At 36.0% G+C, this 27619-nt stretch overlaps 1 protein-coding gene across 1 annotated transcript in view; it reads left to right on the top strand.

The window, feature by feature from the left end:
- Nucleotides 1–7504: 7504 nt before the first annotated feature.
- The window catches only part of LOC145684731 (brachyurin-like), a 79923-nt gene continuing 59808 nt past the window's right edge, over nt 7505–27619 (top strand). Inside the window, exon 1 of the mRNA XM_081757106.1 lies at nt 7505–7697. Coding sequence (XP_081613232.1) covers nt 7620–7697 — 78 coding nt within the window. The 5' untranslated portion in view covers nt 7505–7619. The remainder of the gene's footprint in view (nt 7698–27619) is intronic.

Genomic DNA, 27619 nt, shown 5'->3' with positions numbered 1-27619 from the left:
CAGCTTGATGTGCTGTATACCGAAGGATGGTTACTTTCTAAGATGATGGTGTAAATCAAGATACCAAATACAGTTGCTCTCATAATCGTGCTTGCTTTACATGGTTATCTGATTGTCATCCCTTTACCTGTAACTATTGCGTTCGTTTTCACCTCCTGAACATGAGAAGTTCATCCCTAATGTGCTACTACTTAACTCGCAGTTTCAAGGCAGTATATTGAAAATTATGATTACAAGAACCAATATGAAAGCTTCGCTCAAGTTTAGATTTCCATATGATTTCCTTGTAAAATATTAATAGCCAGTTGAAGTTTTCGTCTTCCATAAAATGAAATTTTATCAGTATTTGGATATGCTAATAATTGAATAATGTAATCATTGGAGTGGAAGTTAATGTTTACGTTTTATTTAGTATGAAATCTGCAATTAATACTGGGTAAGCGTACGTTCTATTTTTTAAATATTTCTCTATGTCATATTGAACATTTTTATATAATGGCTCAAACCATTTTGTATGGAAGCTAAAGCACTTAAACATAAGACCTTAGTATTCTTTTCCGTGGAAAGCATAAACAGATTTCCAATTGCAAAATCTCCCATTAATACGATAAGAAAATGGGGAATTGAATGTAAACGTATTCCTTACTTTGAAATGTTCACAGTGCATCTTCAAATAAGACACAGACATCTCCAACTGTCTGTAATGTTACACAAAAATATCTTGGATAGTAAACAACAAATGACTACTTTTGGTATCATAGTTACAAACACATATAATGCCATGAGACTTCTATCATACATTCACTATAATAAAAGATGAAAAAAAAAACAGTGTAAAACATTCCATCACAAGTAACACTACAGCATTCCATTCCACGGAAAGTAACACCACGATGGTCTAGAAAGGAATCAAAATTCAGAGACTTTGCCCATTTTAGCTAAAGATAGCATACGTACTTATTAATGAAGAAGGTAAATTTTCACGGTATTTAAGACAAGTTTGTTCTCATCATATTGTTTGTGGATTGTTTATAGTTTATTTTAACTTATGCTTTGAACCATATTATGCTAGTTTTATATTATTCTTCGGCTCAGTGGTAGAGCGTTCACCTCTGGTGCTTGGGGTCCCGGGTTCGATCCCAGCCCACGCCAAGTGAACTTTGTGGTGGGCAAAAGCCGTGTGCGTGGGTTTTCTCGGGGTTCTCCCGTTTCCTCTCACTTTATTCATTCCACCATTTTACTCATTACTCATCATCACCGTCTCCTTTAGCCTAAACGGCATAACCGCGGGACGTAAAACTCATTTCATTTCATTCTTTATATTACTCTTCATCAATTTCTCAATAATCGTTTCCAGTATACAAGTTTTCGATTAAGTTTGACTATGTTGAGGGTGATCTCATCACAGATCCAAATCCCATAAGTTCCTACATTGAATCGATTCCTGGGCTCTCGCACTTGACAGTATAATAAATCAATATTGAAGATACCATTTTCTCAGTTATAGAATTTTAAATTTTAAATTCATATAATATTGTTTCCCACTAGAATTTAGAATGAATAGAGTTGAAACAGACTTAGTCAAAGAAATGTTCTTGGACTGTGGGTTACGTTAGCAGCACGCATTAATAAACAACATTATATGAACACTTTGTTTTCTCCAATATTTGTAAGTACGAATACATGATTAATAAACTATACACCCAAACTGCTCAACAATTTCATACGCTACCTCAAATCTGATTTTTTCTAAAGTGATTTCCAGTTCCACAATAGGATTAGTTTCCAGTCAGAAACAAAAAAGTTAGTGGGAAATGATTCTAGTCTACATGAATTGCAATGTATACATGTTTTCTTGGAATAAGTCACATCTTACAGTCACTATAACTAATGTAAAATGGATTAAAACTGTGGAATGAAAGATTGGAACAATTGTTAATAATAACATAGCATTAACAGAATTGTAATGATAATTAACTTAATAATAATATTTAATGAGTAAAATTAATTATCTCAACTAACGATCGTCTCTTCATAAGTAGCTAATCAAAATTTGCATGAAATAATTTAACAAGTTAACAGCTTCTGTGGAACAACACTTTATTGATTAACACGTCTAAGTTGTTATTGTATCAGGCTTTTACATAAAGGACCTAGGTTTATGATAAAGCAGGTCTGAAATTTTTAATATGCTTCAATTTCAATTAAAACTTACTGTAATACGCACGATCTTCTCTTGTAGAGGAGAGAAACGTTGAAATGACTTGGAATTCAGTAGGACAAGAATAAAAACAAAGATTTACAAACTTGTTTCCTTCAATTGTGCCAAAGTTTATATTTCCAGTTTATTTCAATCATTGTCTAATTCATGTATGAACAGTGTTTAATCTTTCTTCTCATATGCAGTTTGCAGATTATGCAAATACATTACACATACAACGAGTTATAATCTCTTTAGTATTCTTTGGACAACATGCTCTAAACCAAGGTTCGTATATACACTACAGGTTGCGCCAGCCCAATCGTTGGATGTGTGACGTCACCGGGTAAGCAGACGCGAGTATTTTCTTGGCTCAGTGAAGCCAGTCTTTTAACAGCAAAATTCCCGTCCAAAGCCACAAAATTTCCCGATGTGATGCCAAATTTCCCGCTAACCTAAATGGATATAGTTTTCATCTAGTAAACAATTTTAAAAAATACCGTTTTAGACTGACTATGATGTACAATGGAATTCATTCTCGTAGTATAAAAAGGTATTATTTATAGTTATGCATGATAAGGTAAAAAGCAAATTTTTAAAAAATAATGTGTACACTTTTTTGTAACGAACACTATGTCGTTCTTTATGGTTTGGAAGAGAATGCTATGTTCAGGAAAGCCAGAATTAATTCCGTTGTTTTGGCCTAACGATTTTTGTGTTGCAGTACATTGCCCGTTCCGTCACCAAAAAAGCAGCGAAAAGCAGGGTATTTTAGAATTGCTTTACATTAACTTGATTTTTCAAGTATTTTTGTATTTTTGAGGTTCATTTGTATCACAAAAGAGCTCAGTGTTAAGGGTCTTAATGTCTCCATTTCCCGTTTCCAGCCTATTTTAAAGAAAAATTCCCGCATTCCCGCCAGTGCTCAGAATTTCGCATTTTACGGGAAATTTCCCACAATCTGGCATTACTGGCTTGGCTGTGCTTACCTCATGACGTCACATGGTATTCGGCATAGTTCGTAATATCAGTTTGCGGCGCCCCCCTGCTCTAAACCATACTGAATAATCTTGAAAGGAGAAATTTTTATATATAACTGTAGAGCTAAACCACAGTTTCACAGCCTAGGCAACTGTCATCAACTACTTGAAATGTTAGATATGTGTTGGGTGACATCTGTCAACACGTTTCTGATACCAGAAGTTATAGCAGTCAAAGTGAATTACGACTGAAGGAGAGACTGTAGAGATACACTATTTATTTAGGTGAATTATTATTGAAATATAACCTCATGAAACTCTTTGTTATGAGGCTAGCAGGTATATAGTGTATAGTAATATTCGAGCGAAGTTTTCACAAGAAGCAAGGTGACCAGAATTTTCACTTGCGAAAACGGGACGAATACGAATCGGCTACGCGGGGGGGGGTATCTGACTTCCAGATTGCATTTTGGGACTCAGAAGTGTTCTCAATTTACAAAATACACAAGTAAGAGTGATAACACACCGTTTCTAACTTTACGTGTACCACACAACAAATAATGGCTTCCGATTGCAAGTTCTACCCAACAATTCTTTTAACTAGTTGAACAATCAGAATTCCCACTCAATTCCCACTTGAACCACGAACACTCAATTCCCATTTGAAAATTCAGAAGTTCTAGACACGGCTGAACCTTGACAACGAGTGTTGGTACGGAAGAGAGTAGAATTTCCATTGACGATTTATATTTTGAATAATAATTACGGGACACCTAGGACATTTTTACTTAAAAACGGTACATTTAGGCGTCCCGTTCGAGAATCAGAAAAAAACGGGACAACGGTTGGAAAAAAGGGACTGTCCCGGCGAAAACGGGACGTCTGGTCACTTGCAAGAAGCGATGTTTTATGCAGGCTGTTGTTCACCAAACTGATGAATTTGATGGTTTTTAATATGCTGGAATACAATATTTATTTATATATTCTATGTCAACAGTACAGAGTACTTGATTCCTATCTCCAAATTTGACTACCACATTCTTCCTTCGATTTCTCAACAACGAGAACAAAATATTTTTTATCGTCTGTCCATTATGACCGGGCCAATCAAGATAAGTAGGTTATTATGCAGTGATTACATTAACAAAAAGGTGGCATAGAACCAGCAACATTGTCAGACAATATTGCCTATCGGGCATTTTCAAGATAGATGTGTAGAGCAGAGATGGATTAACCAATAAGCAAAATAATGACGTGCTTACGACATCAAGGAAAGGGATATCACAGAAATTTTTCATACCCGAGTTTACCGTGGTCCATGGGAAATACGATGCAACACTACAAAAGGCTTACTTGAATCAGTATCAATAAATGGGGCCCTAACGTTAAATGAAAATATTCCATATTCTAAGACTAACTATACAGGGTGTTTCAAAACAACACCGACAACGTTTGGGAGGTGATTCCTGACACCAAGATAAGACGAAAAGTATAGACCAACCTGGGTGAACACATGCTTCCTTTCGGAGTTATAGGCTGCCGAAAACATGAGAAAAATGAACTTTAAAGATCCATAGCTCCAATACTATTGGACCTACCGTAGTCGGGTCAAGACTTCGTTTAGGAACTAATACGTGCGGTATCCAAAACTCCATGTTTCAGAATGCAAAAGTACTCACGCAACAATTTTTATAGAGGGTGTTTTTCTACGGTCATATAACTTGAAGTACTCATCAACTACCTCTATAAAAATTGTTGCGGAAGTATCGCAGGATTCTGAAATGTATGTTTGGATAGGACACATACTAGTTTCTAAGTGAAGTCTTGACTCGACTACGGTAGGTTCGAGTAGGTACGGTTTTAGAACTACAGACCTTTAAAGTTATTTTTTTTTTCATGTTTTCGGCAGCCTATAACTCCGAAAGGAAGTATTTGTGCATCCAGGTTGGTCAATAATTTTTGTCTTATCTTGGTGTCAGGAATCACCTCCCAAACGTTGTCGGTGTTTTGAAACACCCTGTATATAAAATTACATGATCAGACTTCATAAAATAAAGAGTACTTCCGTTTGGCATGGAAAGTTTAAATTTGGCATGAAAGTTGGTTAGCTTTTTGGGACTAACGAACAGAAAAATTCCCAAAAGTGAATATTTTTAAGTTGCAGGAGGTATAAAGGATGATGAAGAAATTCCCATGTTATTTAAATGGGTGTTTTTTGACATATAATATCATATTTTAGGTACTTGAAATTTGAATAAACAATTGAAATTCGATATGCTTGTACGTTTTCGTTATCGTTACCGAAGTAAATCACCAATAGTAAAAATTTCCAAATTTAGAGCGTCTTTATGGGCAATTGTAAAATCTTTTCCATGTTATTTATATGAGACATCTCCAACTTCCCAAAATGTTTAGGCACTTCCTGCAGGATTAGAATAATGGAATTTGGCATGATTGTAGCCTTCGTAACTAACTCACAGAAAAATGGCCAAAAGTGCATGTTTTTAACTTTTATGGGATCTAAAGAGCTTATGAAGAAATTCCTATGCTATTTAAAAAGCGTTTTCTTCGGGCACAAAATCGAATCTTTTAGTTAGTTGAAGTAAGAAAAGAAATTTGAAATTCAGCAAAATTATAGGTTTAAGAAGTACAAGACCGCCGGCCAAGCAAAGGCGGAGTCCGGAGGTGAAGCCTCCAGCTGGCCAGATTTAGAAAATATTAGAACCAAATGCACGGAATTCACTGTTGATGCAAATGGTGATACAGAAGAGGTACGAGCAAATGTGGGAGTCTGGTGTCGGAGCCTCCAGCTAGTCGATATATGCATTAATGACAAGAGAAGTAGACTGTACAACCCTCTACCAAGGTTGACGAAACTCAAGAGAAGCAAATGACTCACATAGCCTAAATTAAAGCAGAGGAAATTTCTATACAGTCTTTAAAAGTTCTATACATCCTGTACAACATTAGCGAAAAATAATATCCATACACATATTTCGTCAAACCCTTATCATCCTTTCCAGGAATAAAAATAATAATAGATGTAATGATAGAAATAATGATCGATAATAGTAATGTAATGATTGTGATCGATAATAATAATGAATTAAGATCTGATAAAGACTTTGTATTTCTAAAATAATATGACAAAACTTTCGAAATATGCATAAAGTGAAAGTGTTAAAAAATAAATATTGCTTTTCGTTTTTCTGCAGATTTTGTTTATTTTTTATACAATCTTCTATTCATGCTTTGTTATTGTTTATATTTTTAATTAAATATATATGAGGGCATCACAATCTTTTAAGTGCTTAGGGCCATGGTATAGAGAGTATTCGTTTGATTTTTAATCGGACTATCAAGTGTAGGATAGGTGTATACCCGGTTTAATACACCACCAACACAAAAATCAATTTATGTGTAACACATTGCTAAACGTTGGGAGGTTACTTCCTATGTCAAATGATAGGAAAAAGCTCGAAGAGGTCCCGTAATGAATAAAACTCTCACAGCAAGAATTAAAGTATTTCAATAGTTCGCAGTACAGATGATAGATACATATGTGAATCGAACAAATGCAAATGTTTTCGTCCGCGAAGTGAAATTAATTTATTGCAACTGTAAAATGAAGTGCTATATTGATAATGTCGAAATTTTGCATTATGTCTCGTTTTCTTTGGACACACTACTACAGAAATGATACATTATGTGCAGCTTTTCAGATAAGTATCTCCTCTCAAACGACTATAAATCCATTAGGTCGGGTCCAGTTCTTTTGCTGGTGCCTCGAATTGTGAACAAATATAACCCAACTTACATATAACAACTCTCACAACTAAAGACATTTAGTAACTCAAAGCAACAATGAACCATTCTTTTGTTGTGGAGTTAATGATGCACAGAAAATGTCTTCATTTGAAATGAATATATATTATTTTAAGTATTATTCAACGAACACCACACATTAATGAAATAATAATTTAATGTGTATATAATGTATTATTTAACTGTATAGTGCATATGAAAAAAAAAGAAAATGACTTATCGTATATGAGTACTATGATATGTAAATTTTTAAGCACCAAGAAAAATAAGATGTGCTACGAAATAAAAGCAGGCTTAAAGGTACAAGCATTTACATTGAGCAGGACTACCCCTACAAGATAAGACAGGACAGAGCAAACTGGAGTTTTATTTAAATGATGATAGGAAAATGGATCTTATGTGTATCTGCTATTCAAGTATTTACACATAGAAGGGAGGAAATCTACACTAAGTTGTAGCATGGAAAACACTGATGAAATCTGGAGTCCGAAGACAACAGGACGCCTGTGTCGCCAACTGAAAAGCCGGAGGTTACGGTCGTTCAACGGTCAACTGTCAGTTAGGAATCCCAAAATAACCTCTTCTTTAACTCGTTTCTCTGTTCCTTCAAGACAATGGGCAGAGAGAGCAAATTTGGTCAAGCCGAAATCAGACAACATCAGATGAGGAAAATGCCGCAAGGAACTGGTATTGTAAGTACAAGAAACGCTGCCAAACTGTCTGATCTTTCTTGTGACCAGTGGCGGTTTTCCTTAATGTTTGTATGTTTGTACAAACCTTCTTCCAATATTTTCAATGTTTATTTGTGCTAAATTAATTTCCGTTTTAGTGCGCTTGAAACAGGGCTGGTTAATACCGCTAGCTTTCTGCTTGGAAGTTTGTCAAACTTCCCAGCTGGGTCACTGCGCGGGATGCGAGGATGCTTATAGTGTCTCATAGGGATCTATATGTTTGCAGATCTTTTGCAACAAAGTCTACCAACACAAACAACTTTCCCAAAATAAAACCCTTTGGAACTGGAAATTCTCCACCGTCTTTCTCCCTGCAATATTGGTTGACACAGTTCTCGCCTGAAGGCCTAGTCCACTCCTCCACACAGAGGGAAAAAAACCTTATGCCTTGCCTAAATGCGAGATTGCCAACTATAACTATAACTATTGTTCATAACTATTGGTACTGTCAACCAAGTAAGGTCAAGGCAGCTAGGGAGACAGTAAAGGCGACTCCGTAAAGAGTGAAGACAGATTAACAATGTCAATATTTAATACACTCGTATTTGAATGAGTAGAAATTTGGCAGCATAGAGACAATGTTTTCCTTTTCATATATGTATGGGTGAATGAGAGAGTTGGAGGCGTATTTCAGAAAAAGAGAGTTATTTAGGGAGAGGTGAAATTTTAAAGCGGACTGCAAGCCCTGTCCTCGCAAAGGCAATATAGGAGAATATACGGGGCAAAACCCTTTCTTTCTTCACTTCCCCCTTGCGCCTACTATCACCTACGCCTTTGACTGCTTAAATAGGGGCTAACACCCCTCTTAAGTATAGGCCTTTGAGCGGGAGTGTTTCGATGATTTCTTTCTGCGTAAAATAAATAACACCGAAAAGAATCATGTATTTTGAATCGAAGGGGAGTATGTTCACGATCAAATTGTCAAATTTGTTTGTACTTTGTAGTGTTGTGTGTTTGTATGTGTGTATCGGTCTTTGTTGTTTATTGGAATATGGTTGCTGTAATTGCATATTTACGTGTCTGTCCCTGATATACGTGAAGTAACAATGAACTCTGTCATATTTCTATTAAATGAGCTGTTATCAAAAGGAACTTTAGAAGCAAAGCTACTTGTGAAAAACATCAGAGGGCCGATTTCGACTCTTAGTATAATGCAAGTAATTGGAAGTCAGGAACGAACATTTACAAGGAAGTTTAATCTCATCCTATACAAACAGCATAAGTGGTTATGTGGATATGAAACAAAAAATGCTTTGTTTTGTTTTCCTTGTTTGTTGTTCAGAGCGGAGGAAGATGCATGGAATAAAAAAGGTGTTGTGGATATCCAGCATTTGCACAATAAAATCAAATCAAAAGAAAAAAAAACACGAAAATTCGTGAGCTTATTTAAAACATGTTAATCTCATTGTGTTGGGAAATGTGAATATTGCTGCTCAACTAGATGCTGGTTATAGGCGGTCCATTGAGAATCGCAATCAAAATGTGACGCAAAACAGATATGTACTCAATATAATCATTAATTTCAGTCTTTTTTGTGCCGCCTTGAACTATCTATAAGAGGACATGATGAAACAGACTCTTCTTCAAGTCCAGGCGTATTTAGTGGATTAATTAATTTCAGTGTTGAACTTGACAGAGCTCTCAGGAGTCATTTAGAGAACGCAATCATTTTTAATGGTACGTCAGAAATCATACAAAATGAGCTTCACCATTGCATGTTAGTAGTATACCATGAAGAAATCGTTATTATTGTTATGATTATTATTATTATTATTTATTATTTATTATTATTAAAATTATTAATATTTGTAATAATATTAGTAATAATGTAAAAACGAGGGCATATATTGTGCACCACCTAAAATTCAAAGCTCAAGCCGCCATTGCTTGTGATCGTGTTGAATCTCGTGAGACCTGAGGCTAATTTTTGGTTGCTCAAGCAACCATCGGATTCTTGCGAGTCCATGCGTCGTCTCAAGTTTCAGCGTGAGCTGAACTTGATGGTTGGTCGAACAACCTTGTACAAACGTAACTGAAAGTGCAGAATTGTATTTCTTATTCCACCACAAATGTCAGCACAATCGACAAGTAATCAGCAGTCCTACTAAAATGGACGTGCCTGCAAGACGAAGAATGATTATTTTTTGCTCATAATTTGTAAGTTATGCTATTAAGGAGATCACCACCCGGAAATCAGTACATATTTTAGCTCACTCCCTTAATTTCTGCGCAATGAAACGTTACATATTATAAATATTGTCCTGTAAGATAGTTATGTTTCAGCTACACCACAAAATACTGATTCATTTTGTTGTGTCTTCTGATATCGAAAAAGATAGCAAATAAAATAAAATATTTAATTAGTTTTACAATGAGCACACAAGATGGCACTCGTTGTTAGATCTTACTAGAAGTGCTCAGTTTTATAAAACGTTTATTTGCATGTGTAAAGTATTTTAAAGTAACGATCTTATTACGAAACAGATATATTGTTTGACAGTTTTTCATGTTATGTTTCATATTTTATTTAAATATTAATTTACATTTAAGGAAATAGATTTTGATAACAAACTTGCGCAGAATGCCCTAATGCGTTGTTGCCAAATTTGAACGTTTAGTGTGGCAGTCATGATAAGAAAATTCCTGGATTCTAGCGTTGAAGTTTGAGAAGCGGAACTTAGCTGTGAATTGCGGGAAAATTCGAAAACTAATTTCTCCAGTAATTATCCAAGCAGAATTCCATCATTACTTCCTTTATTATCTGGCATCAGTAAACACTCTACACTATCTGGCAACGCTACACTATTCAGGCAGCGTTTAGCATAGCACCAAGAACACCTAGTGATCCACCTTAACAAAATGTGTGCATTTTGGTAAAGCGAATGTGTAAAGAATTACCACATATATTTAAAATTCTGAATTTACAAATTATTTGATCGTAATGTTTGATGAAAGTATGTGGTTGCTGTAACAACCAGTAGGTTACTATTGGTAAGGTACAGGGCGACAGGAAATAACCTGTATAAACGTTTACCATAAATTTATTAAACGGAAAAAGTTTAGCTAAAACAACGCGTAATACCAAGATCATGAATATTTAGGTACAATACGTTCAGCAGGTTTCGAAGTGGCTGCCCTTGGTGGCTATACAGAGGTGCAAACGTCCTGTGAAATATTCAGCGATGGGTCACAAGATCCTCGGGCGACAATTGGTTCCACTCATGGCTACACCCCTTTACTGGCTTAGGCAAGCAATGATCAGCTCAATGAAGAAAGAAATGCAGAAACCATGCGACTAGTATGTCAACTGTTTCAAGAATATATTTATTTCTTCACTTACCTTTTCCATTTTTTGTTATTATTTCTTTCATGCTTGAAATAAAACTTTTTTGTATTTACACTGTTTCTATCGGGATTATTACCTTTAATTTGTTTGTGGTGTGTTAATTTAATTTACTGGCTTTAATAGTGTAGAAGTAGTATTGTTTTCCGAGACGGCATATTAAAGGCACCTAATTAGCCTTGAAACAGATGTAATGAGATTAGTAGAATATTGTTATCACGAAACGATTTTGAAAATTTCACAATCTTAATCAAATAGTTGTTAATAGTCCACAGCTCTTTGGTTATATCGGTAGGCCTATATCTTTTTATCGCACAGATAAAGATTGTATTTAATTAAAACTATTATGATAGTGAACGACCAATATGACACTGTGTGTAACGTTATTATGTTAGTTTGACTTGATTCCCATTGATTTTATTGTTTTAGATATGTATTATTGTGAACACTTTAATGTTTTTGCTGCGTCATTCTGACAAATGTTGTCTTTCTTGTCAAACATCGTATTTAGTCTTTGTTTATTTTTATTCGTCATAATTGCTGCCTTTCGACCACTTCCTGCTTTTCTTTCTATTGCTCCGGATTTAAGTATCGCATAAATTGTTCTTTCTGGCACACCTTCAGCAGCAAAGTTTTTTACACAATATGATTTCCTCAATTCGTGATGTTTTTCGTGGAAATTTACAATGCGTGCACGAAGGACCTCTTCCTTTGACGCCATTTTCTACCAATTACTTCGCATATGAAAGAAAGCAAACATATTGTGAATTAGCCAAAGAGTGTACTATCAACATACCAAAGAATAGCGATGACTGTGTCAATAGGTTTTATTTTATGACTCCTCACATTTTGTGCAGATTTTTAGTTGTAACTCGTTATTATGTTAGTTTGACTAACAAACGTTCATGTTAATACACGGCGCTACCTACTGCTACAGTTTACTTACTTGATGCTAATATAAGTCGCCATCTGTGCTTTCAGGTGATAAGCTGTGCGACTAATTTGCCAATTGAAAAACTATTAGTTATGATAATACTAAATATTATTATTCTATCTTGGGTAGCTCCCTACAATTTCTTTATGTATTATATAAAAAGTTGTTGCACATGAATCACTTTAGAATACTCTGCAGCATGCAGCATATAGTTATTTTAAATTTCGACTTACAATAACGTGCTAACCTTGAAGTGTATGCTTTTATATTCTTCCATTGCTTTTTTCTTGTATGTGTTCTTATATTTCTTTCTAAAAATTGAAAAGGAAAATTGAGAGGTAATAAATTGCAATAAAATTGAGAGGTTTTTTTCATTCTTATAAATTGCAATAAAACTTCAAGGTTGAAATAGCAATTTTTTTTTGGAAAATCTTAAACGTAAAAAAACTCTTTTGGCAAACATTTAAAATAAAAGTATTACAAGTAAACACTATAGTATCCAGTAAATACTATAGTACTTAAAATGAAGCTACTTATCACTATTTGTGAATATATAGCAAATGCAATTAAATAGAAGTAACATATTTTACGGACTATAAGACGCATCTAAATTTTGAAACATTTTTTAAATACCGTTACATTTTTACCATTTTTATTATTAGATTGCACGTTTGAAGGGGAACAATGTTTCTTAGTAAGTGGGTTAGCGCTGCCATCGATTTTCGAGCTTGACGTCATGGGCTGTCGAATAACAGATCGACTGGTTAGTTTCGTCGTCGCATGTTAGAGGCACTACAGTTCGCCTTTATTCCAATTTTTTTGGCAGAGATTGCGGTCTGTGTATTCTAGTCTGTGGTTCTGGGTTTGTGATGGCAGAGCGGGAGAGAGACAGCGTTAGCAAGCTTGTGAATCCCAGCAGCTCATAGCGGAGGGGGAATATATTTATATCGAGTGAAATCGCGCACTTGGTGACAAGTTTTCGCAATTTTGCATGGTGTTAGATAAAGACATAAGGTTTTCAAAAAGCAAAGCAAACAAGCTGAGGCTGACCTATGTTGGTCTGTTTGCGTAAAACCAAAATGACCGCGGGCGGACTACGTCTTTCTAGAGCTCAAGTACTATAACTTCCACAATTTTTTTAATCGAGAACTTTCTGATTGAGTGAATATTTAAGTAAGATATTGGACATTTCATTTTACTAAAGTGTATTGCCATAGCGATGCCATCTTTTGAGTACCGCGTCCTTAAATCGCAAAATTACTTATTTTCAATCCATTTTCTTTCTATTTAAAGGCAAATAACTTTTTTTTATTACCAAGTGTAGGCAAAACCACCCTGAAATGGACGTTGTTGGACAGTTCAAGAGCTTTCCAACGAGATATGTGTAATGTTTGTATCTTTAAAATTAACGGAACCAGCCTATTTTATGTGATCTTAAGTGCAGTACTTTATGACTTTAATAGAGCCAGAAAAATTTATCTGAACCTTGCCTTTAAAAGTTCGTGGGCTTTTGCTTGATGACATGTTGGGTGTTGAGAGAAAACATCTTAATTAGAAGCTATCTAATCGTGTGGTATTAGGTGTCAAGTCGAAGAATGTGGTAGTGACCCGGGAGGGGAAGGGGGACCGAAATGGACGCCGGCGGAATTCATTTCTCTAGGTTCAAAGTGAAAGTTTTTTTGCAATCTGGCATGATGTTAGGTATAGAGATAGTATTTTCAAAAAGCATCGCAAACAAGCTGAGTCTGGCTTCTTTTGGCCTGTTTGCCTAAATTCAAATTGGCTGCCGCGCGATATCTTTACCTTATGCTTTAGTTCCACTTTAGCCCTTCATTTGTTCGATTATTACTTTTATAACTGTTTTCGATGAGAAGAATGAATCTTTATATATTCTGAGGTCATTTACAAATAACAAATAACATTTCAAGGGCTTGAAAGACATGACACTTTTACCAACAGAACATCCAAGCATCCATGAAGCTTTCATTGAGGGAAAGTTTATAGTGTAACGCAGTGAAAAAAAGTTCTCTCATGGCTCTTGATGAATGTCGAGAGCATAGGATCCGATTCCTTAAAGAGGACAGTGGAGCTAAGGGCCTGTATGGCAAGAAAGAAGAGAAGAAATTCATTGAAATACCAAACTTGAAGTTCTGCGAATTGTAAAAGAATTTGAAAATCCAAGTTTATCTGCATCAACAAAAGAAAGTAATATAGAGCATCCGGAGTCATCCTATGCAGAACAGAAAAAAATCCTCCCACATTCCAAGGCTCTACTTAACCTAGTGAAGGAAGGAACTGTTATAAATCCTTTGAAAGAATCTGGTTCAGAACTTGTCACATTGAACTCTGGGAAAATAATGGACCCTGACATCACCAAGAGTTTAAACGAAGCTGAAAACATTTGGCGAAGCAATGTTTCGAGATTTCTTGCGTGACAGAATTGAAAACGCCACTCAAGCATCATTCCTAAGCCTAAGTTGTACACTTGTAGCAACCGTCCACCTGCAGATCTCAAAAAGGGTTCTAAGAAATTGGCATTGGCAAAGGCAAATTCAGCTCTTATTACCAAACTCTTTTTACCCCTCTACGCACGATCTGATGCTGACATAGATGACTTTTTAGACATGAGAACCAGCGAGAACTAACATCTTTATGCAGTAACAGGAAACTGATATCAGGCAAAAACTCTACTCTTCTTAGATGTCTGCCAGAATTACCTGCTCCTGGGCACTCCTTGGCAGCCAAGCAGGAGTCAGTGATTTTGCTAGATATGTCAGCAATAATTCACGTAGTCAAACCCCAGCGTGCTACTGTGTTTGAAGGCTACACTAAAATGCATTTACTGCCACTTTTGGAGAAACAGACAACCGAACATACAACTCGGGTTGATGCAGTGTGGGATAGATATCTGAATCCAAGTCTCAAGTCTCAAACTTGCATAAAACGTAGTGAAACTGGAGGACGTAGAATTAGAGTCTCACCAAATATACCAATTCCTAAGGGAACTGAATGGCAGAACGTTTTGAAAGATTCCCAGAATAAGGCCGAGCTCTACCAGTTCCTTAGTGAAGAACTTGTGAAACACACCAATGCTACAAAGTATTTGTTGCTTACAACAAAAGAAGACCAGGTGCTTAGCAACAGATCGAGAGACGTAACTTCCCTGACTGCATGTCGTCATGAAGAAGCGGATACACGGCTTATGATCCATTTACATCATGTTTCTGAGCAAGGGCATAGAAAAGCCCATATCCGGACAGTGGACACCGATGTTGTTATCCTAGGAATCTACTATTTCAACTAGATGAATCTAACAGTTGTGGATCGGCTTTGGACCAGGAAAGGCATTCAAAGAGATTCCAATCCATTATATTTGTGAACAGTTGGGATTTCAACGATGTCAGGCATTACCCTTCTTTCACGCCTACACAGGATGTGATTTAACGTCGGCAATGATTGGAATTGGTAAGAAGACAGCATGGAATGTTTGGTTTAATTCCCCTGAGATTATTGACACTTGCATTGCCATTACCCAAAAACCAAGTAGCTTTACACTTGAATCTAGTCACATGCAACGTTTGGAGTGATTTTTAGTATCCTTGTACAGCAGAAATTGCAGATTCTGTGAATGAGGCGAGGAAAGTTATGTTCATACACAGCCTGGAAAAGCTCAATTCTATTCCACCGACACAGCATGCATTATTACAACATGCGCAGCGTGCTTTACTTACTGCTGCCTTTATTTGAAGGACAATCTCTTTCGAAAGTACAAGACATCCCTGCCCCAGATAACTGAGGCTGGGAATGGAATACTCGAACTGAAATGTGGATTCCATATTGGACTGACCTACCGGACGCAAGCAAGAGGTGTTCCGTTGCTTGTAAGGGTAATTGCAAATGTCATCGAACTGCAAGAAATTGTGGTCCGTTCTGCAAATGCGAAAGAGATTACATAAACAGTTTCACTAATGCATCAAAATGTGTCCGTGAATAATATTTGTGTGCACCCTTCAGATCGCATAATATCAAATCTTCTGAATGTATAGTGGAGAACTTGGACAAACTATAAATGTAATGTATGAATAACATGTCTATAACGTAAAATATGTGAAAACATAGTTAATTAATGGTATAATAATTGTCAATGGTATGTTAATGAATATTGTGAGCAATATGCAGCTACTCACTTAGATGAAGTCATTATGACCTTAACAGTCAATTTTAATATGGCAAGAAATGCAAAATTAATATTTTATAAGGCAAGGGTAAAATGGATGTGAAGCATAAGATAAGTTTTCGCGCGGCAGCCATTTTGAATTTAGGCAAACAGGCCAAACAAGAGGCCAGACTCAGCTTGTTTGCGATGCTTTTTGAAAATACGATCTCTATACCTAACATCATGTCAGATTGAAAAAAAAAAAAAACTTTCACTTTAAACTAGAGATAGTATTTTCAAACTACCCGGGCCACTACCACATTCTTCGACTTGACACCTGATACCACATGATTAGATAGCTTCTAATGAAAATATTTTCTCTCTACACGAAACATGTCTTCAAGGAAAAAGCCACGAACTTATAAAGGCGGGGTTCAGATAGATTTTTCTGGCTCTATTAAAGTCATAAAGTACTACACTTAAGATCACAAAAAATAGGCTGGTTCCGCTAATTTTAAAGATACAAAAATGGCACATATCTCGTTCGAAAGCTCTTGAACTGTCCAACAACGTTCAGTTCAGGGTAGTTTTGCCTACATGTGGTAATAAAAAAGTTCTTTGCCTTTAAATAGAAAGGAAATGGATTGAAAATACGTAATTTTGGGATTTAAGGACGCGGTATTCAAAAGATGGCGTCGCTATGGCAATATACTGTAGTAAAATGAAATGTCCAATATGTTACCTAAATATGCACTCAATCACAAGGTTCTCAATTAAAAATTTGTAGAAGTTATAGTACTTTAAATCTAGAGAGACGTAGTCCGCCGGAGACCATTTTGTTTTTAAGCAAACAGGCAACAGAGGTCAGCCTCAGCTTGTTTGCGGTGCTTTTTGAAAACCTTATGTCTATACCTAACACCATGCAAAATTGCAAAAACTTGTCAGCAAGTGCGCGATTCCGCTTAATTCCCTCCCCGCTATCATGTTCGTCGCGTCGGTGCATTGCTGCTGCCAATTGAATCCAATGTTGCCAGATAGAGATAGGTTTCCCGTTGCATCGAATATATGACCACTTTACGAGTGGCGGGAATTGCAAATCAAACACTGGACATTTTTATATTAATTTTGGGTATAAGACGCACCTGAATTTTGGAGGCATTTTTTCGAAGAAAAAAGTGTAGTATTGTCCTAAAATACGATAGTAAGTCATCTTATATACACAGACCCAATCTTGTCTAACTTTTCTTGTCAGTCTAGAAGACTCTTCAAATTATATAAAAATTCATGATAACATGAATTCTAAAGCTAAAAGAATACATTTTTACGTATCCGGAGTATAAATACAATGGTTCTCTAAACATAATGTGCAATACACTAAGTAGTACCGTCAATACTTTAAAAATGGGCATTTTTCACACAACATTTTGCATAGCTCTCGGACAACGGGGAGGGGGATGAGTTCTTTGTGCCCAGCGCAGTATATATTTTGTACTTATTCTTCTAATTGTTTCTTTTAGAAAATGTGTTATTGTTCTATACGTTTAGCTAAAGAGAACACCTTAATATATTTCAAATTTAACGTTAGTGTGCATCATAAAATTTATTTTAAGTTGGTGGGCACAAAGTTGGTGGGAGACGTGTCTGACGTTTAGTAGTGTCACTCTAGATGGCAGCATAATAAATAGCTGCTTGTCTTATTCTTTGTACTGTTCACTTCAGTCTCTGTAGACTTTTGTAAGAGATTCTAATTTGTTTCTTTTGGGAGATATATTTAATATTAACAGTTGGGCACAAAATTCGCCCCCCCCCCTTCCTTTGGTAGTCTGCGTTACAAAAAATACCAAGATATTGCGAGGGAGAATGACAACAGGTCAGGCAAGACTTTTATGAAATAGTTTCAAACCACCATTAACAGTTTAGATTGAGTTTAACAGTTATATAAACTGTCCGAGCTCATTATATTGATACACTACCTAAAAGTTACTAGAAACTAGTTATGTAATATACTTTTATATATTAGGTGAAAATGACTCTTAGATTTAATACAACGTATTAAAATTAATAGTTATTTTCCTTTTATGTTACAGGCTATACCATTAGGTTCGCTTGATAAGAATATAATTCATGTCCAGGGCCGGCCTTAAGCCGATTGGACCGATTATTTCCAATCGGACCCCGCGCCTAAGGGGACCCCGCGCTAGTGCCGTCTACTCTGCTGTCCAGTTTAATCTATTTTCCAGTGCCGGTTTAACAGGCAGTGTAGTCTTAGGTTCCAGAGTAAACAAGTGTGTTGTGGTCTCTATTACTAAATTTTGCTCCTAATACATGTAATTAATACATGCCATTATGCTCGTGGGACCCCAATGCTTGCGGGGCCCCCAGCCAAAAGCTATGATACCGTTAAGATGGCTCTGCTACTTTCGATTGTCAAGTACACACAACAGCATATTACAATACAGGTACACCCATAGATTCCACAAGGGAGGGTATGGCCTCTCCCTCACAAGGAAATGAATAGGCCTAGTTTGTATTAAGGTTCCAGGCATAAGCATATTGCCGCAGTAGTTTATTTATTATTTTTTTTACAACTTCTGTTTTAAAAATAGATATTACGTCCAGGGAGTATTGTGTAAACCCCCCAAAACCCCAAATTTTCTTACATACAACCCTCGGCGTAAAAATATTGTTTTCTTTGAATTTGTGTAAAAATGCATATTATATTGGGTGCACACCTTCTTTTATTTTGAACACCCCAGTAAGTAAAAGTTCCTGGCGTTCTTACTGATTATGTAATGTGATACTGACGCAAAAACCGAGATGGTATCAAATAAATCAGTCTCAGTGCTACTTCTTTGCATATCCTTTCTCTTATTTCAGCATCGCAAATCTGTTTTCAACATTGAGCGAGACGGGTAAGCCCGTTCCACTTTTTTCTTTTATTTATTTATTTATTTATTTATTTATTTATTTATTTTTGAGCGATGTTCAAAATATTTATAAAGTTGAAAAACAATGCTGTGTGGGATTAGCAAAGCAGAGCTGTCTTCAACATTGGGAGGTGGGCAGAGGCTTATTCTGAGGGAAAACAATTTCATCTCACTTTCCTTTATGGAAGTGGGACACAAATTATCACATTTCTCTCAAAAAAAAAAAAACACATTTCAAACTGGATTATTGGGAGGGACAGTCCCCCAAGTTCCCAGATTGGGGGACATGTCCTCCTCATTCCCCGGGATTTGAGCCAGTGCTTATTATAGCTATTAAAAATACAAAACCAGAGGAAAAACTTTGCCCTCTCCTGCGAAAAATCCCGTGATTTTATTTTTAAAAAATCGTCAGCAAATCTGAATGTATACTATTTTTTTAGTAGTGCACAATGAATAGGTGGCTGCTTATGAAGGTTTGTCTTCTAACTCGAATAATCCAATGGAAAATATGTTATTCTTCTTCCAGCAGTTCCTTAAGGTTTGTGATCGTCTCATCACCATTTCATTTTGTTTGCAGATAATGATTTCAACCTGATTATACCTTTCATAAGTAGATACCTACGGTATTCTCACTACCGTACATTAGGTTTTCCTGATTTGAGTTCTTTTCAAAAAGATCTTCAAAGATTTGAAGCATTACGTGACCCTCTTGCTATTGTAAAAGTCGAGAGAAATACAAGATGACCTACTTCAAGACGGCGGTCATGATAAGCATACCCTCAAATAAATGTGTACTTCCTCCCGGTGTCAGTTAACGTGTTTTTTTTGTTTCTCATCCCTTTACCCGTTTTACAAATGAAATAAAATTTTCAAATTTTCAAATGTCTTCTGACTCAAGAACAAAAACGCACTTGGTACCTCCTATTCGTGGACAATTTGAGACTGTTAGAACGTGATTTGGACGACTATCTCTGTTGATTTATCACTATGTATGATTGTTAGGTACACCATTACAGTCAGGAACAAAACAACAATCCAAACAATTGAAGCACTCCTCCTTTCCTCCCCAAAGAAGGCAAAGGTGACTTCCTTCTCTGGCAAAGTGATCTCCTCTGTTTTTTGGGATTTCAAAGGTGTGATATGCATTGATTACCTGCAAAGGGGTAATACCATCACAGACAATACTATAGTGACCTCTCGAAAAAAACTTCGAGTCCAAATTCAAGAAAAAGGGACGCAAATGATCTCCAGAGGTGTTCTCTACCATCATGACAATGCTCCCGGCCACGCATCAGCACTTGCCATGGCTACTATTCATGAATGCGGCTTTGAAGTCGTTCCTCATCCACTCTATTCTCCAGATCTAGCCCCTCAGACTTCCACTTGTTCCCTAATCTAAAAAAAGGCTTTGGCAGGACGACGTTTTGCAAGTGATAATGACGTCATGACAGCCGTGGAGGGGTTTCTGTGGTCACAACCTAAGGAAATTTTTTCTACTGGGATAAGAGCACTGCAGCACGGTTGGAGCAAGTGTGTTGCTGTCCAATGGGATTATGTTGAAAAATAAAGGTATCTGTACTTCTTAAAGTTTCCTCAAGGCTCAAAACTTTTCAGTCATTCCTCATATATATATACAGATGGTGATCAGAAAAATAGAAACACCTGTAGTTGGCAACACGTCAGATGTATGGGTTGGCAGTGGTGTCGTGGCGCCCGCAGCGCCGGACCGCTGGTGGTGGTGTGTTAGGTCGGTCTCCATACTACGTCAGGCGCAGTGAAACAGCAGTGTCCAGTGGCTGCAGCATACGGAGGTAGTGTAAAATGGGAGACCTCTCAGATTTTCAAAGAGGGCAAATTGTTGGTGCGCGGTTATGTGGAGTGAGTGTGACGGCAGTGGGTACTGTGTTAGGTGTGTCGCGTGGGACAGTGTCGAAGGTGATGACGGCCTGCACAAAACACGGGAAAACCACATCGGGGAAGCGGAACAGTGGGCGGAAGAAATCATGAGTGACAGGTCACGCTGGGTATTAAAGCGCATTGTCACACAGAACCGTCGTTCCACTGCGGAGCAAGTGACGGAGGAATTCAATCAGCATCTCCCCCGCCCTGTTTCGACAATCACAGTCCGCCGCGAATTACATGACATGAACTTACGGGATCGTGTTGCACGGGCCAAACCTCTCATCAGGGACCATAACGCTCTCGCACGCCGCAAATGGTGCCGCGACCATGCAACTTGGACCGTTGAGGACTGGAAACGTGTGATATGGTTGGATGAGTCATCCTTCACCCTATTCCCAATCACGGGCCGTGTTTAAGTGTGGAGAACGCCCAAAGAATCTTATGATCTGCAGTGTCTCTGCCCAACTGTGAAACATGGCGGCGGCTCGGTGATGCTGTGGGCCGCCATATCATGATTTTCATTGGGTCCTGTGGTCACACTTAGCGGATAAATCACTACCAACGATTATGTTGCAATTTTAAGAGACCACTTGCATCCTATGGTCCGGATGTTGTTCCCGGACAATGACGCCATTTTCCAGGATGATAATGCACCCATTTACACAGCTGGCGTTGTTGCAGCGTGGTTTAAGGAACATCGGGATGAAGTTCAACACCACCCCTGGCCTGCCCAATCCCCAGATCTAAACATAATTGAACATCTGTGGTCCGTCTTGGAAACACGACTCCGGCGACGATTTCCACCTCCATCCTCTCTCACAGAACTGGTCGATGCCCTGCACGAGGAATGGTGTAAAATTCCACTTGCTACCATTCACGACCTCTATGCCTCCATCCCACGTTGCATCAAGGCTGTTCTGAAGGCGAAAGGTGGCCCGACACCATATTAATCTGGTAAGCTGCAATTTCTTTCAGGTGTTTCCATTTTTCTGATCACCATCTGTATATATATATATATATATATATATATATATATATATATATATATATATATATATATATATATATATATATATATATATATATATATATAGTTTTAAACCTGGGGGCCCGCAAATGTCCCCAATCGGGCCCCGCACTACCTAAGGCCGGCCCTGCCCATGTCTACCACGCAAAATGACTTTTTAACACCGCTATAAGACGTTTGGGTTCAACCACATTATATGTCCTACTTGGTACTTCCTATAATGCAAGAGCTGAATTGTAGTTATGAGAGGAAAACTTCGTATTTTAACGCAGTACCATGGTCTTAAAGTCACAAAGGACACTCGATCAATGAATTGAGGGATGTGATTGAAAACTTGATAACCTTCAAAAATTAAATTGTTACAATTGAAGTGCCAACTTAGGTGAAAAATCTTTTATATACGAACTTAGTGCTCGAATTTAGCCTTCTAGTTTACCTTTACTCAATAATCATTTTTGATTAAATTGGTAATAATATTATTACAATGGTTAAAAAATTTTGATAAGTGCATCAGGTATATACAAAATTCTAATGAGGATTATCTATTTTTCGACTACACAGTACACACCTAAATTATCTTGTTAGAAGCTGTATAAGTTTGGACAACCAGATGTTCATTTTGTTGTAAAATATACCTACACGAACAGGTTTCGCGTGAATTACCTTAAACAATCATATTATTACAAAAAATTAAGAGCATTCACTATTTGTTGTAACCAAGTAGTGAAATATGTTAGTTACATGCCACTTTGATGTTATAAATAGGGGCGGCTCCTCCATGTAGGCGAACTAGGCAGCGCATCGAGCGGCAAATATAGAAATGGCGACTCGAGTAATTTTTTTTTTTTCATTCTGGAGATTTTAACATTAATAAGTCGAACAATTATTCCAGGAAGCTATGTAAAAAACAATAAAGGTTGTTACCATATACGGTAGCAAGCTTCACTGCATGCTTGATATAAACATAAATTTCATTTAATTTAATTTAGGTTAGGGCATCTTTGTTTGGGTAAAAGCTGTTTGCAAAAAAGGAAAGGAAAAAATGAGGGCAAACCTAGACATGACAAGGGTTACCGAATTTTCCTAGCCTATAGTGTAAACGTAAAAATAATAATAAGTAGTAGTTTATATATATATATATATATATATATATATATATATATATATATATATATATATATATATATATATATATATATATATATATATATATATATATATATATATATAACTATCGTAAAATAAGTGAACCTGTTTTGTCCTTGTAAAGGTGACAGTGGGATTATACTTCACTTTAACAATCAATACACGATTTCCCCTCATACCTATTCCGTATATGTTGTGTATTGGTATTGGTATACAATCTTCTCCCTCATATCTATTACGTCTATCAATACATGTTTCTTGTTTCCTATACTATTTTTTAGGTACATTTGGATTGTGTGCTTTTAACCTTGACCACTCCAGAGGGTCCAAAGTTGATGGAAGGGAATTTTGGAGGGAATTTTCCCAACACTCTCCCAGTTTGCCATGTTCAAGTATGTTAGAGGTCTCAATACATAGCACCTCTCTAAAGCATGGTTCATGCTGAAGAGAATGAATCATATACAACGACTTTTCAATGGACATTGTTGATGCAATAGCTTTTTCACTGCGTGTCTACGATTTTCTTTATACTAACAGGATTAATGGGCTCCAAGGACTTACTCCTTTGTCCATGGCACCTAATTTTTTTGTACATGTACATATCATTGTTATGTTCATCGAATGGACTAGGTTTGATTAGGAAGTCCCGTTGACAGGTTCATGTCCTTTTGTTATTAGTATCTACCTGGAGCTAGGTTTCAACTACTAACTTGATTAAAGGCCGTATCCTAAATGAGTATGAGAGTTCAAAATGTATGCAGAAAATAAAGCATCTCATGAGTCCCTTATGTTAGAAAAATGAAAATCTGTACATAAACTGTTCATTATAAGTAAGCGGACATGTGTTATAGCGTTTTCCAAAATTTCATTTTAAAGCTGCAGCAAAGGTGTACTTTCTATATTTTTTGGCTGTTGTTTGTGTTAACGTCACGAATAATGGCTTATCCCTTTGAAATAGATCTGAAAGCAAAGTTGGTCCTTGCCTTAAGGTTTCATAACACATTCATTAACATGATTACCCTAAAGGTTAGTTCAAAAATGGAGTATCTTATGAAATACATAACAAAAGGGGGAAGGGGATTCAAATCGTTTCCATAAACCGTGCGAAGAACGGATATTTACATTAGTTCTTAGATATACTGTACTCGAGCAGAAGGATTACTACAAAAATATAAATTTATTTACGAGGTTTTACATGTTTCATAACTCTCATTTATAATTAATGTAAATATGTACTGAATTGTACTCAACCCCGCGGATTTTATCATCAATATTGAAAACGAAGGATTTAATGAGTTTCAATCCTTCTAGTTTTAGTAAAGAGTTAAAGATGAAGTTCAAATTTATTTCTAGTCTATTGAAGAAGACAATATCTCTCTATCTATGACCATTTTAGCTTTGCAGGCATCAACGTTAATCAATGCAAGATATCTTTTATTTCTACCAGTTTCGGCTTGAAGTCGGGTCTAGATAAAAATTCGACTCCTATATTTTAACCCTCTATATTCTAACCAAATTTGGTGAAGATTGATCAAGTAGTTCCCGAGATTTTTTGTCTCTCAGACGAAAGCAAACTCATTTAAAACATAACAGTTTTAAACTCGAGTACTCATTTGAAAGGTATTTTAATCTCGCTTGTCCAACTAAATAACACAGTATTGATAAAAGTGATAGACATACCGCTGAACTGAATATGTGGCAATTATTTCAGCATATATTACTCACTAATATCCAGGCCCGCAAACAGTGGGGGGCTAGGGGCCTGGCCCCTCCAAACATTAACACAAAATGTTATTATCAATGCAAAACACACAATTTAGCTATTGGTAAGAGAATGTTTAATGACTTGGCCCACTTAACATATTCATGGCCCATTCAAACCTCTGTGGCTGGTTGCTGGCCTGTTAATATTATGTGTATGTGTTACTCAACAATTATTTAAATGAATTAGCTACAGAACTCCTGACAAATAAGAATAGTTTTATATTTATTTAATATTGTTTTCTTCTGTCAAAGAAAAAATATATGTGAACATAAAATATGTCCTAAAGTATGCAATGCCTGCATTTTACAACGTGCTATCTTATTTTCGGAGACCATAATTACATTACTACGTAAAACGTGGATTTCTCTTAGCCGAAAATATACTCTTACTGCCTTAGAAAGTTCTCCTTAAGGAATGAGTTGCATTTATATGTGCGGATTGACTGTAGGGGCGCTGACTATACATACAAGGTCTACTATGGCATAATACTACAATACGTTAAACATGAACAAACTTAATACCACAAATCAACTTGTGCTAGTTGGCCCCTAGAAAGCATCAATGCTATCTAACAGAGTCAGGGCACGATAGCGAGGTGGTGCGTCCATGAATGTATGCATAAAGGAGAATAGGGGCAAAAAAAACTTCGTACGGTGTTGCGTGTGGAACAGCTTCATGACTATTTTGTAATCACTTTGCACGTGCCTTAAGATAACACTTCACTTTATGAGATACTACATGGTAAATAGAACAGTTTGTTTTGAGATTTATAAACTCAAGAACAGTTAATTTGTTTTAAAAAATTAAATGTTCTTTGGTCTACTGTAAATTTCAAACAGCACACTGATAACACACGAATGCTTATGATGTCGAGTGTTTGCAGTAATCAAATAAAGTACCTCCATTATGTATGATCAAAAAATTTTGATATGATAACGATTTACAATCTTCCTGCAGGCAAATGAGAACAAAAAGAAAAGAAGGGGACAAAAGAAAAAGAGGAAAGAAACAGAGGAGAGAAAGTAAATAATAATGTAATCTTAGAAAAACAGGATACAAATCTCCAAATAAGAAGTACAAATGTAGGATGTATATCAATCTTGACACAAAAGGAAACGAAACTAATTTATGTTGCAAATAAATTGCGGCAGCATTTTTTCCTAAGAAAGCCAATAAGGCAGCATGGAATTGAATGGAATTATTTAAATAGATTTTCTCAACATCCTAAATGTAGCACTGTACAAAAATATCGTATATATATATATATATATATATATATATATATATATATATATATATATATACGCCTGGAACTGTTTTAAGTCTAATATTAATATGCATAGTCTACTTAAGTCAATTTAGTTAAATTTACAGTACTAGATGAAAGAACTACTTTTATACAATTGCTTTTAGGGAAAGTATAGGCACGGAATGAATTTGAATGGTATAAAATATATATTCAAATACATTGAAGTATATACTTAGGTAGTTTTCAATTTAAAAATGTAGAAGCCATCTTTATTGCTAAGTTGATGGCTTCAATCTGTTACAATACTATTACCAAAATGGCATTCATGTTTCTATATGCCTCACTTTTTAATCGGGACTTAAACCTGGCCATAGTAATCCTTTGATCACTATACAACTTTTTCAACCTCTAATCGAAATTTAAACGTTTAATATCTCCCCTGATGCTTCAAAGTTTGAAAGTAAAAAAACACATTTATTAACGGGAAAACAGTAATACTATGCCTAATTAATTCTCATAATCTCTTTCACCATAATTATATTTGATCATTCCGTCAAATCTATCTCATAAACAAAGAATGAATTAGTTACAACACTATTGTCCTTCAGGCGTTATCTTATATCAAAGCTGTACCAGTTGAAGTTATTTCCTTCGTTGGAAGTAGTTCATGTTGAAATCGACGTTAATGGAAATAAAAATGCAGTATAATAAAGGATATGTAGTGAGTTAATGATTTATAATAATTATTGAGGTTAAAGTTATTATTTGAGTATTTATCGTCTGATATAAGTGAGATAGTTCGATTTGAGATTTGTAAATTTGTGATTTGTGTTTCACATATAGGCTTATTAGGCATACGTTTAATCCTTTATTTGACATTGTTGCTCTCAAGCAAAATCGAATTTTATTGCGCTATCCGCACGAATTATAACTTCAGGGATAATTTAATTTGCATTATTGCTTTCATACAATATCCGTATACATGTTTTCGTGTCTCTTCTTTAGATACTTCTTATTTTCTTTAACAGGGGACAGTGAAATTTAGTATTGTAGAAGCTTTATCTCCTAGTTCCGCGAAGGTTCTTTTCTACTTTTTTTTATTTGTGCGTTCTTGCTCTGTAGGAAAATATTTCAACGAAACTGCTGCTAAATACTGAGAGTATTCTTATTATATTTTTCCATAATAGAACAATGCTGCTCAGTAGCTATACATAATATGGCAATTATGTATGACCTATTTTATGGCAATGTTGCCTTGAAATAAACATCCTGTGTTTGTAACCAAAGTGCAAAAATAAAAATTACGAAATTATGATCAGGAAGACATGGTTCAACCATAAAAGCAAAGCAAACACTTTAATGGTAATAGTACCAATGGTTGCCAGTTATAGCGTTAAACGGGTAGCAGTGAGAGTAAATTTTAAGTGACGAGAT

Source organism: Thermobia domestica, chromosome 5 (genome assembly GCF_964235325.1).
Source record: "Thermobia domestica chromosome 5, izTheDome1.hap1.1, whole genome shotgun sequence".
Taxonomy (NCBI): domain Eukaryota; kingdom Metazoa; phylum Arthropoda; class Insecta; order Zygentoma; family Lepismatidae; genus Thermobia; species Thermobia domestica.
Note: the sequence above shows the minus strand (reverse complement) of the source record. Positions and strands in the feature narration are given on the sequence as shown.